At 51.0% G+C, this 16,993-nt stretch overlaps 8 protein-coding genes across 8 annotated transcripts; 4 read left to right on the top strand and 4 right to left on the bottom strand.

The window, feature by feature from the left end:
• Positions 1–287: 287 nt before the first annotated feature.
• Positions 288–1,482, top strand: N7482_002797 (Zn(II)2Cys6 transcription factor domain-containing protein; the record flags this gene model as incomplete). Its single annotated transcript, XM_056684922.1, has 2 exons — positions 288–353; positions 403–1,482. The coding sequence occupies 2 exons, from the start codon at positions 288–290 to the stop codon at positions 1,480–1,482; spliced, it is 1,146 nt and encodes a 381-aa protein (XP_056548528.1).
• Positions 1,483–3,090: 1,608 nt separating this feature from the next.
• Positions 3,091–4,696, top strand: N7482_002796 (heme-dependent oxidative N-demethylase family protein; the record flags this gene model as incomplete). Its single annotated transcript, XM_056684921.1, has 3 exons — positions 3,091–3,619; positions 3,683–4,148; positions 4,216–4,696. 3 exons carry the CDS (start codon positions 3,091–3,093, stop codon positions 4,694–4,696), a joined length of 1,476 nt encoding a protein of 491 aa, XP_056548527.1.
• A 439-nt stretch (positions 4,697–5,135) lies between these two features.
• N7482_002795 (PRP38 family protein) lies at positions 5,136–5,885 on the bottom strand (the record flags this gene model as incomplete). The annotated part of the gene is made up of 1 exon (XM_056684920.1): positions 5,136–5,885. One exon carries the CDS (start codon positions 5,883–5,885, stop codon positions 5,136–5,138), a length of 750 nt encoding a protein of 249 aa, XP_056548526.1.
• A 260-nt stretch (positions 5,886–6,145) lies between these two features.
• Positions 6,146–7,204, top strand: N7482_002794 (uncharacterized protein; the record flags this gene model as incomplete). Its single annotated transcript, XM_056684919.1, has 1 exon — positions 6,146–7,204. The coding sequence occupies one exon, from the start codon at positions 6,146–6,148 to the stop codon at positions 7,202–7,204; it is 1,059 nt and encodes a 352-aa protein (XP_056548525.1).
• Positions 7,205–7,515: 311 nt separating this feature from the next.
• On the bottom strand, positions 7,516–9,583 carry N7482_002793 (WD40 repeat domain-containing protein; the record flags this gene model as incomplete). The annotated part of the gene is made up of 4 exons (XM_056684918.1): positions 7,516–7,738; positions 7,789–8,287; positions 8,341–9,471; positions 9,544–9,583. 4 exons carry the CDS (start codon positions 9,581–9,583, stop codon positions 7,516–7,518), a joined length of 1,893 nt encoding a protein of 630 aa, XP_056548524.1.
• A 1,172-nt stretch (positions 9,584–10,755) lies between these two features.
• N7482_002792 (uncharacterized protein) lies at positions 10,756–13,505 on the bottom strand (the record flags this gene model as incomplete). Its single annotated transcript, XM_056684917.1, has 6 exons — positions 10,756–10,976; positions 11,034–11,449; positions 11,539–12,529; positions 12,582–12,863; positions 12,914–13,330; positions 13,394–13,505. The coding sequence occupies 6 exons, from the start codon at positions 13,503–13,505 to the stop codon at positions 10,756–10,758; spliced, it is 2,439 nt and encodes an 812-aa protein (XP_056548523.1).
• Positions 13,506–13,754: 249 nt separating this feature from the next.
• N7482_002791 (SDR family NAD(P)-dependent oxidoreductase) lies at positions 13,755–14,705 on the top strand (the record flags this gene model as incomplete). The annotated part of the gene is made up of 3 exons (XM_056684916.1): positions 13,755–13,821; positions 13,887–14,342; positions 14,410–14,705. 3 exons carry the CDS (start codon positions 13,755–13,757, stop codon positions 14,703–14,705), a joined length of 819 nt encoding a protein of 272 aa, XP_056548522.1.
• A 234-nt stretch (positions 14,706–14,939) lies between these two features.
• Positions 14,940–16,671, bottom strand: N7482_002790 (putative amidase; the record flags this gene model as incomplete). The annotated part of the gene is made up of 3 exons (XM_056684915.1): positions 14,940–15,889; positions 15,948–16,594; positions 16,643–16,671. 3 exons carry the CDS (start codon positions 16,669–16,671, stop codon positions 14,940–14,942), a joined length of 1,626 nt encoding a protein of 541 aa, XP_056548521.1.
• Positions 16,672–16,993: the final 322 nt, after the last annotated feature.

Raw genomic sequence — 16,993 nt, 5'->3', positions numbered from 1 at the left:
GTGGAGTACTTGTCCTTTTAATGAATCTGAACGGGATGGAATCTGAGGAGGACTATGCTCCGTCCGGGCCAATGTGGATCCGGCTTGGTCTGTGCATACGCGTATTCAGCCCGGCCGCGACCCACTTGGGCATCACAGCGAAGCCAAGCCGGGGATGGCTGAACGGCCAGAAGAACTCAGAAACCGAGGGCGATGAACTAGGCAGCAGACTTTGCATTAGTAAAATACTTGGTTCATGTACTAAGAATCCCGAGTTTGTGACTGTCATCTCGTATCCGCGTACAGACATGCCGCGCAGGACACATAAGAAATCTCGCAATGGCTGTGCTGAATGCAAACGCCGTCACGTCAAGGTATGGAATTACCGCTCCAATTGCCATGGGAACATGCTGATTCGGCAAGTGTGATGAGCGACGACCCGTCTGCTCCAATTGCGTGGCTTCTGAACGGAGGTGCCAGTTCATGGGGCCTGCGCGCCTTGCACAAACCTCACCAAGCAATAGTCAGGAATATGCTTCTGCTTCGCCCGCCACCACCTCCTCTCCCGGACAGGAACCCATTCAAGCTCCAAGTGGCTTCTCTGAGGATGCTCCTGTCAATATGCTCCATGTGGAACTGCTTCACAACCTATTGGTGGAAACTGCCAGTTGGGTTAGCGCCACCCACCGGCCATCTGAGATGTCCTTCCCCAACATGCTTCAGATCGGTCTTGGAGCTCCCTACCTTATGAATATGCTATTGGCCATCAGTGCTCTGAATCTCAGCATCACTAGGCCCGACCGTCAAGACTTCTATCGGCATCACGCTACCCGGCTGCAAAACTACGCGCTGAGCAATTTCAACAGCCTGTCGCCAGAGTTTGACGAACAGAATTGCATTCCAATTTTTCTGTTTGCTTCCACGCTAGGAATGCACTTGCTGTGTGATACCCTCGTCTTTCGTGATGGCCTTTTCGAGGACTTTCTGGATCGTTTTGTGCAGTACATACGGCTTCACCAAGGGATACGAACAGTCACAGCGGAGGGGCGATGGAATTTCCTACAGCAAACGGCACTTGGTCCGATCTTGAGTCTCGGCGCGCAGATTCCCCCCATGGATGTGGAGTTTGGGCCAGTGTGTAGAGAGCTATTCGAGCGTATCCAAGTTTCGGAAAGTGATGAAGCCAGGATCAAAGTGTACCATCAAACTGTCCAGGCCTTGCAAACGGTGATGACGGTAATTGATACAGGCTTGTCGTCAAATGGAGGGCTGAATGCTCTTATTGCGTGGCCGGTGCTGATTTCTCGTGAATTTGTTGACTTGGTGTCATCACGGCAAGGAGAAGCCCTTGTGATTCTGGCATATTATGGAGCTCTCATTCATGCACGTCGTGATAAGTGGATATTTACCGATGGAGGGCGGTTTTTGGTAGAGTCTGTTACCCAGTATCTAGGGCCTTCCTGGCATGAATGGCTGGAGTGGCCGCGGAAAGTTTTAACTTAGACTATATCTATCCTGAGTATATTATTTATGCCTGGTCGCCCTTCACCCCTCACTTCCATTTTCCATACACATTCATCACCTAGACGTGATATCTCTGGATCCTACGGCGTCGCGAAAGCACCTTACTCGGTCCTCCTCTGCCTCCCTCGGACTCGTCAACCATTCACCACCGAATCATTTTTAGTATATCTCCTGATCACTAGAATATCAAATTCCTCGAGGTCACATATCAGGATTGTAATCAAAGATTTAACATTCTCCTCAAACCCTCAGGTTGAGTTCACTAATATTTCAGTTACTATCATACCTCATGCTCTTCCCGGCACAGGCCGCGACAGGAAATTTTCCTCCTAAAAGTTCTGTGATCACAAATGCACTTGACCGTATTGCAGACTTACAAGGCGACACTCATCCTCCATCATACTGTACCTTCTCTGATTTTCCAGATTTTGCCTGAGCGTTTCAGCGTCCGCAATTTGGTGAACCAGGCATCATTGTAGATTCACGTGGTCTTCTAAGAGCCGCTTTCTATCATCGATCTTATCCGCCGCGTTTCCGTTCGCTCTCTCTGCCCTAACCCTGCTCTAATCAAACACCGCCCTTTCAACTGCAGCAATGGATAGTCAAGAGAGCATCACCATTGCAGGGGTCGTGACCCAGCTTAAGAGCAAGTCCAATTACCTCTCATGGATTTCGACTCTTCCCCAAGCCATGCTTTCGTTAGATTTAGACGCGGTACCATATTACTGGAAAAGAGTGTCACTGGGCTTGCAACGTATCTACGAGTTTTTCTCCGTTGCCAGTCTTGAAAAGGGCATTTACAATGCGCGATCAGATCTTTCAGTCAACCTTCTCTGCGCTTTTCATATTCTCCGTTGGTTATAATTAACAGGATCTGCTATTTATCAAGTCCCGTGCAACTGCCAAGACTGGACATTTTTACCATTTCGGGTAGAGGTCGAGCGGAGTCCTTTCTCCCATTCGGTGCAAGCAGTCCAGGCAGTCTTATCTTTGTGTTCTACTTCAAGCATTTTGCATTTCAATATTATTAACTGACTTGCAATCTCTTATTAGACCAAATCTACAGATAAAGACTGACTTGACAGAAGTCGCACTGTTAATGTAGAATAGGCGATAAGTAACGCCCGAAAAGTCGAACATCTCAAGTAGAGTCTCGATAAGAAGATAGCAACGAGATAAGGCCATACAATGTGATGGCTGTCAAAGACCATTTCGTCATACGGACAACCCGGACCTGCATTTTCTCGCCAAACACGGCAAAATAAATCAAATTACCGCTTCCAACCAAAGCGGCCATCGAATGCGTATTTCCTGTCACCCTGAATCGATGCGAGCTTCCCCGCTTCGAAAATCCCGGTCTGAGTGCCACACGATAGCTCCCAGACCAAGTTATTCGTATATCATAGGAGTACTTATTGATCTGGCTCCCTTTCATTGTTCGTGGTATATTTACGTTTGCAACAATCATTACTATTTGACGCCAGATTATCGATTCGCTGTGAACGGTACATCTAATCGGGCATTTTTATACTAGTCCAAGCCCAACGACTATTTAGCCTAGCCCCAACGCGCATGGAATAGGCAGCCATGGATGCCTTTGAGGGCCGCGAGAGCGCCTGGAGGATCGGGCTGATCCTGGTAGCTGCCACCGCGATTTATCTTGTCCTATACCGAACATCCACGAAATCTCTCTTAAACAGAGTATCCCTACGAGGCCGGAGAGACTCAACCGCCAAAACCCCACCGCGATCATTGTCCCCAGAGGAGAAGCAATCCAATAGTGCCACATCCCCTGCGAGCTACAACCATGCCCTGCCACCCCAGCGTAGGGAAGCACTCCTACAATTGCAAGGGAAAGCTATACGCTGGCGGGAAGTTGATGAGACCGAGATGCGTCAAAATGGGTTGCCCATGACAGCCGACTATAGGACCAGCCCAGGCAACTTGTACACCCCGACAGGATTCTCGGTAGACGATATCAAAGCCCTTGGGGACTTTCCCGATTATTCGACACTCAGTGGCGTCCCATTGCCCAACCCTTACCCAGAACATGATATTGAGAACGCCAAGCCGCGGCCTTATCGGCCATTCAGATGGTCTTACCATCAGACTATGTGTATGTTCAGTCCCATATATCCCATGACGAATCATCATCTAACCACCCTTCCAATGTAACTAGCACTAGCAAAACTGGAAACTGACTGGTGGATTGAGATTGAGAGCACCTACAAAAGCCGCATCGCTCAGCGTAGAGCACTCTTCGCCAAGAATGGCAAGGCAGTCCTGGATGCCCTTCCCGGCTCCGAGCTGGCCTGCAAGGAGCTCATGGAGATGGTTCTCCAATTCATCTGCGCAAGATACCCACAGCACTTTACTCTGGTTGACAAGCAAGTGCTGCAGAACCATATTCTTGGCACCGAGCATGATCTTCGGACCAAACCTCCGCTCGAGGTGCTTCTCGACAATGTTCCCGAAGACTTTGCACTTATGCTGCGGGACGATCAGACTGGATTTTACTTCCTCCGCGCCGCTGTAATCTGTTCAGCGCTTGGATGGAATGTTGGTTCGAAAATCGGGAAGCAGTTGCATCAGATTCATGAAACGATTCCAGATTACAAAGAGAAGATGCAGTTCTCAATGGACCGGTATGTCTGACCGTGTGGGTTCGGAGCATGTTGTACCGGATGGTAGCTGACATGGTGTATCTGATAGATTCTTCACGAAGATGCCGACTGAAAAGCCGATCCAGCGAGGTTCATGGGGCCTTGAAGTAGGCGAGCCTCTGTATATGCCACCAGGAGATCCCCACGCGGCTCTTCGGTTGTCGCAGGATCCAGATCTGCATCTGAAAGATTGCAGCCTGCGCGTGGACTGGCAGACTCTTCGTCGCCTACCTCTTTCAGCGTCCATTGTCTTTAATTTCAAGGCTGTTTTCACGCCTATAGTTGAGTTTCGCGACGAGCCTGCCGTACCAGCATTGGTGGCCAAGATCTTGAAGGAAGGAAAGCAGAATCTTCTGAAATACAAGGGTGTATGGCATGTCCAACATGTTGTCTTGCCCAAATTGGAGGAGTGGGTAAAGGAGCAAGAGGAGAAGGGACTTGTTCCAAGGGATTGGCCCGTTGCTACGCTGGATGAGAGTCCGTGGTTCAGAGGATGGGAGGAGAAATGGCACCGCCAGCAAGGGTTTTGAACGAGATGTCTTTGTTTCTGTTTATGTTCAGGTTTCTGAATGTTTGCATTGTAATAACCACTGTGTTTTGTAGCCTTGGAGCGGCTGAGAGTCTTGATATTCATAATGCATCCGCTTGCACACATTCCCAAATAACAACTACTGCGAGAGTAGGCTTTTTCGTAATGTGTGGTCCAAGCTCCTGTACACCTGTCGAATGATTCTACGAACAACTCTTTTGACAGGTGGAGATTACCCCGGAGACGAAACGTCCGCCCGGGGAGAGCATCAACTCGGCATGTGCTCATCGGCAGATATCGACAGCTTTAGAGCATGCCATAAAAGTGCGTATGTGCGTATATCGGCGCGAGTGATTGGGGCCCAGCCAGTTTAGTTGGCTGTATAATCGGATCGACGGATGTAGTGACGTTTCGAGAAGTAGCATTGCCGCGTCTTCCCTTCAATCATCGCCCTCATCTCGCCTACCGGAGGAGTCGTTGTCACTGCGGTTGCGATCTGCATCTTCCTCCCCATCGTTGCTATCCCGGTCGAGTGCTTCCAGCTCGTCCGCCAGGGGGCTTATCCGTTCATCCAGCATCTCCAGATCCTCCAGTTGTCGCCGCGGCGGCAACTTCCAAAGACTAGTGCCACATACACGGTCCTTGGTGAGAAGGTCATCAACAAACTGGTCGATGTAGGTAAGGGTATATGTGTCGCGAATCCGTCGCTTTATTTTCCGGTAGTCGAGCAGAAGGGGCTCTAGGGTCTTGTACACATCGACCGCATCGAAAGTGAGACGTACGTAGAATGCAGCGAGCGCTCGAAGGTATTTGAAATCACCGCGCTCCTTGACAACTCCGTTTTCTGGGTTTTCGCCCTCCTCGTCACTGCCGGGGTCGGAGAAGTTCAGGTACTCGAGGATGACGTCTCGGTCGGGGTTGAGCTGGAGAAGCTTGAAGGCGAGGCAGAGAAAAGGTGATGGTTTCTCGGAGATACCATAGGTACCACCAATAGAGCTCAGTTCAACGGCGCGATCGCACAGGGTGGCTGCGTTCAAACCGAAGCACTGCTCCTTCCAATAGTAGGAGTCCGTGATGCGATCACGTACAGCCTTCTCAAAAAGAGTAACCGGGTTCACACCACGCACGAGGGGGCCGCTGTAGCCCCGATTGTCCAGGAATGAGCTGGCATCAGCACGATGAGAGGCCATGGTGAAGGTCGTGCCGTTGCAGGTGTGGAGCCTCGCGAAAGGGAAGTTTGAAAAGCCCGGGCGCCAAGACTTCCACGTCCCAAGACCGCCTTATCGATAGTCGCGCGGCCAACCCCGTAAACAATCCTGATGTCATGCAACACTACGGCTGACTCTGTGAAATCGACAAAAGGACGGGAATGCCAGGGCGCCATGCATGGTTGACGTTTTAGTTCCATCCACTCCTTCCATTGTTCTATGTCGCCTGCCTTCCCGCGACAATGGTTCTCCTCACGTCGTCCACGGTCTCTGCTATCGTGTCGATGGGAGTAGTTTGCATTTTTACTTTGTTATTATTCGTTTCGGGCTACGTGTTACAACAAAACTCAGTGAAGAACATTCAGCATGCTTTGCGCAAGCCCCCTGATGGCCCCCCCATTGTAGGGCGCGGATCCCCCGGATCTACATTCCAAAAGCCTGCACACAAACGCGGTCTGTCAGATTCAGATTCTGGGTTAGCGGCCGATCAAAAAACTCTACAAGGGAGTCCAGATCGTCAATCGGGCTCAAGAGGAAACTATGCATATCTTCAGCTTTTGTCAAGGCCGGACCCATCCGATATCTGCTCTGCTATCCTCCTCTTCAAACAACTCGCAACAAACGGCTCAGTGATCCAGGATCGCCTGTTTATGTATCCCGAAGAATGGGATCGCATGTCTGCAAAGAGGCTTGGAAAGTCTGCTTCACTAGCATTGTCTATTCTACGCGTTGCTAGTATCAAGTACGGCATCTGGTTGCTACCCATCGACGTAAGTGCAGCAATACGTGCTGGATACACAATGTCCAACACCAAACTTCTGCGTTTGGGACAAATCCAGTTTATGCAGTATGACAGCGTGTTGTATCTGCAGTCACCCGGGTTGGTTTTGGACACCGAGAAGCTTGATGAGGTGTTATTGTCACGACCACTTCCCCTCTTACACGACTGGAACCGCCCAGAGTCGTACAATAACGAAGCATGGACTCCAATGTCTCTTCGCCCAGACCGCGACGACGACTTGCCTCCTGTATACTTGATTACGGTTAACAATGTCGACGGCGGACGCGTCCAGACTCGCACGCATGTCCCCAATGTTGACCTTCCTGGATTTGGCAACCTCGTGACCAGCCCCGCGGATTTTGATAGGCTGGGTGAGCAACCGGGATACGTATATTTTGAGAATGATCGTGATGGACGGGTCAAATGGACAGGGAACCCGCTTTTTGGAGCCTGGCGATCACAACAGCATGAAGTCTGTGAAGGACTAGACTTTGACGACGATTTCCTTTACGAGCAATGATTTTTTTTGGACTATTTGGACTATTTGGACTGGAAGCATGCATGGATTACCTTGTAAATGTGCGGGGTCGGTCTGGATTATGGCGTTGGGTTTATGGATTCTGTTTTTCTTTGGAGATATCCTTTAGGTCTATACCATCTCATGCAAATTTGTCATTTCATGGAATGAAACTCGTTTTATGTGTGTTTGAAGCTAGCCGTGGCAGCCAACACGAGATGAGAATAATACATTACTCGGGTTCTCAATCATACAAGCCGTAGATGACGACGAGATCATATAACGGAGGCGTCAGGATATCCAGCTGGTCCAAATCACTGGGGAACACTGATCTCATAGCCCAGGAGCACCTCGGTGGTGTTGCCCTCCCAGCCGCGGTTCCCGCTGGTGGAGATCATGTAGCGACAGGCATTGTCCACGTAGAGTTGGGATATAGTTCCGGTGCGATGGCCCGGAATGATAAGGAATGGCACGGCCGAGTGCCGAGAAGAGTGCTCGTGCTTTAGGTCGTACAGACGCAGGATATCGTGGGAAGCACTGGAGGGAATTAGAAACATCACCTTTCATGTGATAGAGATAGAGCTTACCAGACGAGATGGCGGCCATTAGGCATCGCCTTGAGGGCTGTGACCGGCCCGCTTCCCTGGGGAAACTTGAATGTGCGACTAGCTTCCCTAAGACCTTTGTGAAGACTGTATTCCTCTACGGTGCCGTTTCTTCGTCCCGCATAGATGTAGTTTCCATCCGGGGACCAGCAAGCATTCATACACCATGGCGGAACGTTGCGAGGGGTCATCCGAGCGACTGGATTGGGCTGTCGTCGGTCCCATACCCGAATTGTACCGTCAATGGATGCAGCTAAGAACGTGGTGTCTGGTCCCACCGTCTGTTCCGTCTGCATAGTCTGGGAAAGATCCTGGCCCAATGAAGATGTCTCCAAGCCATCTGCCTTGGGAAGGCCATTTACCGCCGACTCGGACGTGCCATGGAGGATATCGTCGTTAGTCACTTTATGGTTCGCATGGAAGGAATCGGCGTTTTCGTTTATCCCCCCGGCGCGGCTGGTGGTAGTGGCGCGGAATCGACCTGCGGCATATCGGTATCGATTTCGCCGGGGGCATCGGCATCGGTGAGAACACCATTTGCAAGTGCACGGCCAAATTCGTCATCTTCATCAACCCCAAAGACACCCGCGGACGGTTCACCGCCATCTGCGGCCCCTCCGTCTGCGTCTCCGAATAGTGAATCCGCGCCACCAAACAATGAGTCTGTCGGGGAACCCGCCTGCGGGTTCTCCGTAGCGCCTGCATCTCCTGCATTCTCGGTGGTGTCCATGGCGTTTGAATGGTCTGTACCGCTCGCTTCATAGTTTGAGGAGTAGGTACCGTTCGGCTGCGAGAAATCAATGGTATCTTGAGGAACAGCCAGGGTCGATTCTGGCCGAATTTGTACTGTCGAGATCTGACTAGCATTTCCTCCGAATGCGCGTCGGGCCTGCCCGGTATTTAAGTCCCAATCAATGACCCGCTTATCCCAGCTCCCGGATAAAAGAGACTGTTCGTCCGATGTAAGATTCAATGATGAGACTGCCGAGGTATGTTGCCGTAATTGCACAATCTCCTTGCCTTCATCGTGGCGGAGTGTCTGCAGTCGAATAGCCCCCGATTCCAACCCGGAAAGCAGCCACAGGCCTTCGCTCTGGCATGCCAAAGAGTAGACCGGCGATAGATGGTTCCCATCCATATTTTCCCAGTATGTCATGTAGACTCCGGCTTTCACCACGCTATCCACGAAGGGGTGCCGCTGCGCAACAGTTAACATGAGCTTACTGTTGATCGAATCCGCCCAATTGAATTTGCGAATATATCCATCCGAGCCCCCACTAAATACCCAGCGCATGTCTGCTGTAGCGGTGACCGCGTTGATGGATGTACTATGGGGCGCGGCAGTGGTAGGGACGATGTCGTAGGTTTTGGCCGTGAGGCACTCGGGGCGAACACTTGGATGGTAGATGGAGAAGGATTCGAGCATGGAGTTGCCTGTATTCCCAGGGGACCTCATGTTGATTGTCTCTTGATTTTGTTGGGAGGCCATGCCCGCTCCTTCTGAAGCCTGGCTTGCGTTCGATGGGCTGTCTGGATCCTGGTCCTGGTCCTGGTCCTGATCTTGGTCGGCATCGGCATCGACGTCCGGCTCGTTGTCTCCCTCCCCATCGTCCACGTTGCGCATTGCATCGTCCATCTCATTGTCGGAGCTGCCATCCTGGGAGCCTAAACAAAGAAGCACATCAGCCGCTAGCTCGTTTGCGGGGAAGGGACGCTTGCAATGAAGGTGTGACTTACCCGCCAGGTCGCGGTCCTCATCCTCCTCAAGCGACGTCATGACTCTGGGGCACAGGGAAAGGATCCAGTAATGAGTTCCTCAGTGCCGATAAATTCTATGGAAAGGTAATTGAGAAGAGTTCAGTACCCTCGCGCGGAGAGAGCTTCTAGGCGGGCCCTGGCTAGAGTCGCGCAATATGGGGCTTTCGGTCGCAGCCTTGGCTGTTAGTTGTGTCGAAGCCTTGTTGAAACAGGTTTCTATCCACAACAGGCAGCAGGCAATCAATAGCTCAAAGCTGGTGAATGTCGCGAGGGAGGGATGAATGCGAAGCCCGCGGACGGCACCGCGCTCGGACAAGTCCAGCACTCTTCGGACGGCTCTGTGCTGACCAATCAGCGCACGATTTCATAGATCGAAGGGCCCACCACTAACAGGCTGCCTGGAAAAAAGACGAATATACGCATGACGGGGCCTACGGATACTCTGGAGAATGAACAAATATTCAACTCTATCGATGCTTGAGTTAGTCTAAGATATCGCTCATTTTCCATGAAAAAATTGAGACTGAACCCGGCAAGTTCCTGCTTGGGGGGCTACTTCCTTTGATACCCACTAACACCGTTGATGTACGAGAGGCTTCTAGAAGCAAGCCCCAGGCTGGCAGTCCCAATGAATCCCGCGAATACATTAGGAGCACCTAAGTATGCTCCGACAAGGGCAGTTTCCATACTGTTCTGCACGATCCGCGTGCCTTCCCCTCCTCGCTAACTTCTTCTTGCTCATCTCCCCGTCCTCTACCGGCCTTCTCCATCACTCTCTGACATCATCAAAATCACCCAAACCAAGGCAAAAGGGTCCGACACTTTACGAAGCGATTCGTAAATCGAAGGTACAGTGAGAGCGACAGAGCGTGCCGCAGAAAGTACCAGAGATCAACCTCCAAGTTACCGTTTCCACTGGCCACTTATCCAGTAGGTTGAACGGGGCACACATACCTGTATAGGTCACATCAAAAATAACTAATGTGCACGAGGTGTTTGCTTTCTCTTATCATTGCTCTTACGGAGTTTCTATCAAATACTATGTATTATCGAGAGGTTGAGAGCTTACGCTGGGTTAGCGAAATTGATCAATTTGTCAGAATGGAAGCTGCCTTTGCTGCATGCATGTCGTAAAATGATATATTCGTATTAGATATGTGCAAGTCTCAAAACGCAAGGGCGCTCATAAGATTAAAGCATGGACATGTAATGCTCCAAACTTTGTCCAAGGACGTTAATGAAAGGCCACTGGGTATTCCGCTTGAACAATCTTGCCCACAACCTGAGAACAGCCATTCCCAATGCCGCAGGCTCAAGATTTGGCGGTACTTCAGATTCGTCCTCCAGGTCGATTGAGGAGTACGCTTCTTCGACAATGCATTGCGTCCAACGGAGGATACGACTTTCATTTTCTGCCAAAGACCTTCGTCAGAATAAAAATTGCGAGAACTGACTGGGAGGGCACTAACCACTTAGCGCCTGATCTGGCGCCGCCTCCGCAAGCGTGAAAAGCCACTTGCTAAGCAGCACAGCACATTCAAGACTTGCCAGCGAATGCCTCACGCTCCAGAAGAAAGCTTGACTCCGAGCAATATGGTCGATGCCAAGACGAACGGGAATACTGAGTGCATGAGCAGAGTAAATGAGAGCCGGGATGAGGCGGTAGCTTCGCTCCGGTTTCGGAGAGCGACACAGCGCAGAGGCTATGATTGCCGGCTCACGAGTTTCGAGACGGCGATATGGTCCAAGATTCAGCGATAGGCGTACGTAGGCGAGTCCGAGGAGGGAGCTTGACGTGAATGGGATTGGACCGTTGACGTTGTGGGGGTCGAGGCTTGATTCCGGCGCTTGTTGCCAGACAGAGGTCCAGGAGCGAAGGGCTCGTCTATGAACATGGTAAGACAATGAAATCATAAATGGAAGGATTGGTGGGGTGTATGCCGTAACGATCTGATACGACAGTCGTAAACTTACTCGATTTTATTCAATTCCTCCGTCGGCAGACTGGTTATATGGTTTCCGTTTGGTAGTGAGAGTTCGCTGACGATGTGGATTCGCTGTAGTAGGCCATGAAGAAGCATATAGTTACCCAGTGGAGCTGGAATTGGTTCCAACGGCACAGCTGACCGTGACTTCTGTAGCAAAAGAGTCAAGGCATCCTGGAAAAATAGTTGCTGAGGCCCACGGTCTCGTTGAGCGGCCTCCCATTCGGCAGCAGTATTTGCCGTCCATTCCTTTGATGAACAAGGTAGACGCATGTGTATTTCGCTGCTCCGAAGTGATGGGTAGATATTATATGCAACGCTGTGTATATGGATGAAGCAAAACGAGATGAGTTTTGTGCGCCGCACAGACTCTTGATCTGCCCATTCATACCAGTCTTGTGTAACGCGGGGGTCGATATATGGCTCTGTTAGCCCGGCGTCACGGATGTGCTGAACTAGTTGAGACTGGAGCTGGAAGGCCTCCTGGACGAGTCCAGCTCGCTCCCAGGTGGCGTAACTCATGAGTACAAGGAGGCAACGAATCACTTCCATTTGCCTTGAGGTACTAATCACTGCTCCGCCTGAAGCTTGATTGTCATCGGAATATTGAGAGACACCTAGGGGTGCCGAATAGCCTGCCATGCGAGACTCCCTGGACATTCTCTCGTATAGAACAGCTTTTGAAACATGAAAAATTCTTTCGGCGTTTCGATGCTCGAATCGATACTGAGCACCAATTGTCATTATTGCCAAAATAAGTTCTGGAGAACATTCATTGAAGCGAAATGTTGGGATATGTATGAATGGAATGTGTGGGTGAAAGCCTTCAAAGTAGGATGTGAGATATCGGGTCAAGGTATGGCGGGATGGAAGAGTAAAATCTGGGATAACATTGCGAAAGTCTTCGAGAGCTGCTGCAAGTCGGAAGCGTTGGTCCTCCGACACATTGAATCGGGAAGACTTGGTAGCCTGCGGCGGTTCTAGATCGTGTTAGTCTCTTCGGGAAAATACGCACTGTCAAGTAACACATACCCGAGTCAGAAAGAGTGCATAGGCTCTGATCACCCCTTGGGACGGATGGTAGCCACGATCGGAAGGGAGAGTCTCCTCGCGTCTCTTCCCTCAAGCTACGCCGAGGCCTTGATTGCTCTTGTGATGATTGCGCAGGCTTCTGGACCTCTTCAAGACTGAGATCGGGCTGCATCTGATTTGTTTCTCCATCGCTTGGGAGCCACTCCGCTGGCAACCCGATTGAGTCTAAGAAGTGTGTAAATTCTTGGAAGTGGTTCAGATCTTCAGGCAAATAGGGCATTGCTAAGTGACCGTTAGTCGTGATGCCCAATCCAATACATCAGCGTACCTACAAGTTGCTTGATAATCGCCTGGGATGAGCAATTGCGCAGCCTGAAGCATAGCAGGATCATGCATCGCCGGATGCTCCCCCTGGATTGGATTGGGATTAGGGGCTCCTGCAGCCATGATACTATCGGTCTGGTTCTGTGCTAAGTACGATGCGTGTTCAGTTTGCGCTCCAGTCCACTGATGTACAGCAGATGGCCCCGGTATTGCCGCTACGGAACGGGCCGATGCATCATACTGCGGTGGGATGGCTGCAGGTACCGAGCGAGGGGCCGCTTGGAGAGCAGGCTGCACCATTGAAGCCGGTTGCAGATCGGGGGAGGCGAGCCCATCCTGGTGGGAAATGCGCGTATGACGCTTCAAAAGATCGCGTCTAGTAAAGGCCGCCCCACAGACGCAGATGAACGGTTTCTCCTTGGTATCTAGTGTATGTGATCAGCCATGCTTCTCCATTGCGACTCGCTGTGACCCCACGGGCGGCTTACGGGTTCGCACATGGCGCTCCAAATGCTCTGTACGACGAAAGGCCCGGCCGCAATGGATACAGATGCGCGCTTTCGCACCTCGCCCTAATTTCTGGGGCGATGGAGATGGCATCAGTGACTCCGAGTCCTTGGAGAACGAGGAAAAAGTGGACTTTGGGGGAGGGGAGAAGAGCAATTTCGGAGACGGGACGATTACTCCAACGGCCAAACGGGGACTCCAACGGCCCCGCTTTTAAGGTTATTAGTCAGCTGCTTTATCGCTTACGACATCCAGCAGACTCCACACTTTATCATGGTTAGCAGAGACCAGAAAGAGCAAAAATTGATATCACGTTACAACCATTATTAGGTGAACTCATTCATGTCGACTTCGATTGCCAAGACGCTCTTCCCTGGTGTGGCCGTGGTGACCGGGGCTGGTGGAACCGGTTTGTACTTCTGACAGCCGAGCAACTACATCGGCATATTTCACTGACACGGTTCACTCGGATAGGAATTGGTGCTGCTGTTGCGAGGGCTTTTGCCGCCGCAGGATGCGAGCGCATAGCAATTACAGATTTGAATGAAGTTACCTTGGAGCAGACAAAACAAGCTGTCGCCGCAGCTCATCCCAACGTGCGGTTACTGGTCCATCCCGGAAACGTGGCCGACGATCAATTCGCGGATTCTTTCATCGACAAAGTCGTGCAATACTTCGGTCGCGTTGACTATGCCGTTAACTGTGCTGGTGTCCTCGGTCAGCCTTTGCGGTCGGCGGAAACCAGCGTCGCAGAATTCGATCGCGTGAACAATATCAATTACCGAGGCTGCTGGCTGTCCTCTCGAGCACAGCTCAAGCAGATGGTTAGACAGGATGCTCTACCTAGCCATGATTCGAGTCGTTCTCCGCAACGTGGTGCGATAGTAAATGTTGCCAGTCAGTTGGGGATTGTGAGTCGGCCCAGCGCACGTAAGTATTGCCCTCTCTCTCTATATATGTGCATGGGAGATCGAGAGTCTTACCTTTCTTAATTCAGCGGCATACTGTGCTTCAAAGTCTGCAGTTATCGGCATGACTCGTTCAGATGCAATTGACTACTCCAAAGACGGCATCAGAGTGAACTGCGTATGCCCCGGTGTCATTGAAACCCCAATGACTATGGGCAACACTGAAATTCGGGAAGCTATCACTCCCGCGATAGAGATAGCTCCTATGAAGAGAATGGGAAAGCCAGAGGAGGTAGCTGATGCAGTATTATTTCTTTGTTCTACGAAGGCGTCTTTTGTACAGGGCCATGCTATGGTGGTTGACGGTGGATATATCACAGTGTAAATACCTGCCATGAAAACAGCATATGAATACGACATATCTATCTTTCGTGACATCGTTCACCGGAGTGAATTAATTTACTTGACGGAATTTGCTACAGGAATATGTAGCATTAGGCGAAATGGCGCTGCTCCAAACAGCTGCAAAGACAGTTGGAGAGGTACCGACTGGAAGGAATCTAAGAGAAGAGTTGAAGATTTGCAAAGAAAGGACTGCTAGTCTAGCTAGCTATTCGTTTCAATTCAGTTCAGTAGAACAGTGCATTTTCTTCCAATCAAAGTGGCTCTCCCATGCATGCGCTGCCCTCAAGATCTTCTCTTCTTGCCACAGGCCTCCAACGACTTGCATACCGACGGGAAGCATGACCCCCTCGTCCTCTTTCGCCGGAGCAAATCCAATTGGGATGGATATCGCCGGATGGCCAGTCACATTGAAGACAGCAGTGTTGATTGTCAACCCCATGCTCGGTTTAAGTGACTCCAAGGGGAGACCCCGTTTCCCGTTCTTAGGGGCGACAACAGGGGTGGTTGGCATCACCAGCACATCGTATTTCTCAAAGAGTGTCTGGTACTTATCACTCAACTGGCGTCCAATATTAACCGTCTTTCCATATAGATCTGGGAAGCGGGACATCAGATAGAGACCGTTGATGATAACGTTCTTCGTCGAGGGGAAAGCTCGTTGAAACCCTTCGTTGGTCCAAGGGAGTCTCGCACGTTCCATCTCGCTCATGTAGAGACCTCTTCGCCCAGTGTTTTGTCCCAACAGAGTCTGTGCACCGGCAATTCGTTGCTGAATGGTCCAGATGGCTGGCCCATGAAGATGATCTGGAAGCGACACTTCCTCTATTGTTGCGCCGAGGTCTTCGAATTTCTTGGCTGCCGTCAAAACCGCATGCCTGACACTGGAGCTAACAGCGTTATGCTCAAATCCCTCCTTCAATAAACCAATCTTAACACCTTCAAGTCTTCGGGAGCTTTGGCTGAGATTTAATGCAAAACTAGTCGAGCCCGGCTTGGCGCTTCCCAGTGAGCGATCATCGATGCCATCATAGCCACTGATTACATCGAGACAGGCTGCGATCTCAAATGTACTCCTGGCTAGTGGCCCTGCATGGTCGTTTACAGCATCGCCGCTGCTGATGCCCGTGAAGGGTACCCGGCCATAGGTTGGCTTGAGGCCGACACCTGGACTTCGTTAGAAAATATAGACTTGAAAGAAGCGAGGGTATGTGAATAAGCTTACATCCACATAGAGACGCCGGAACCCGAATACTTCCACCCTGGTCGCCTCCGATGGTGATATCTACCAGGCCCGCCGAAACTAGAGCTGCGCCGCCTGAGGTACTTCCGCCCGCAGAATATCCAGTAGCATGGGGGTTTTCCACTGTACCCTGGGCACTGGTATATGATGAAGTTGAATGACAGTAATTTTCGCAAGTCGATGTCCCATGAATGTCGGCTCCAGCTTCTAACAGCCGTGTCACCACCGTCGCATCTGTACTCGGTGTCCAAGACGGAATAATATCGCTGCCCAATAGCTGTGGCACACCTGCTACCGCGATCACATCTTTAAGACTGACGGACTTTCCGGCGAGGACGCCCCCTCTTTGATTTCCTCGGATGAGAAACTTGTGTGCCCAAGCTTGTCCAAACACTTGCTCCTCTTTGCTGGGACGGCGCACATTTTCACGGGGATACTTGGTTTGATCGGGTGCTGGTTGATAGTCTGGAAGGGCGGCCACACCCTCTGCGCAGTCATGGATTGCTGCTAGAAGTGTGTGGAAGTCGCTTGACTCCGCAGGGTCTATCCTTAGCCCAAGGGGCTCGATGACTGCCTCGGCATCCCCTGGCTTGACCGGGTTATTCCTACGGGGAGACTCATCAGTAAACCTGTATAGTTACCAAGCCCAGTGGGAAAGCTGTGGATGCGCCACTTACGCTGAAATACTTGTGAAAAGGACCGACATGGTGTTATCTGAGACTGTGGCCTGCCACACGCACAGCAAGGGGTTGTGAAGTTTTTAGGAGAGAGTGACCTGCCACATTCTTTTCTAGTTCATCGGCTTGCTCCGAGACTGTCTCCTCTCTTTGGAGACTGTCGGCAAACAATGACCCGCATCTAATGCGACTGGCTCCATGGCAAAGAAACCCGTGCTTTCTCTGACCCCAAATCGACTCCAAGATCGCAGGCCCACCCAGGGTCTTGTGTTATCCGATAACGGGGGTGATAAGGTTCAAGATCGGACAAAGAAGGCACGAGAAGATATGGATAATATAGCTGGTATGACC

The sequence above is a fragment of the Penicillium canariense genome (genome assembly GCF_028826845.1).
Source record: "Penicillium canariense strain IBT 26290 chromosome Unknown utg000001l_segment0_segment0, whole genome shotgun sequence".
NCBI classification, from domain to species: domain Eukaryota; kingdom Fungi; phylum Ascomycota; class Eurotiomycetes; order Eurotiales; family Aspergillaceae; genus Penicillium; species Penicillium canariense.
Note: the sequence above shows the minus strand (reverse complement) of the source record. Positions and strands in the feature narration are given on the sequence as shown.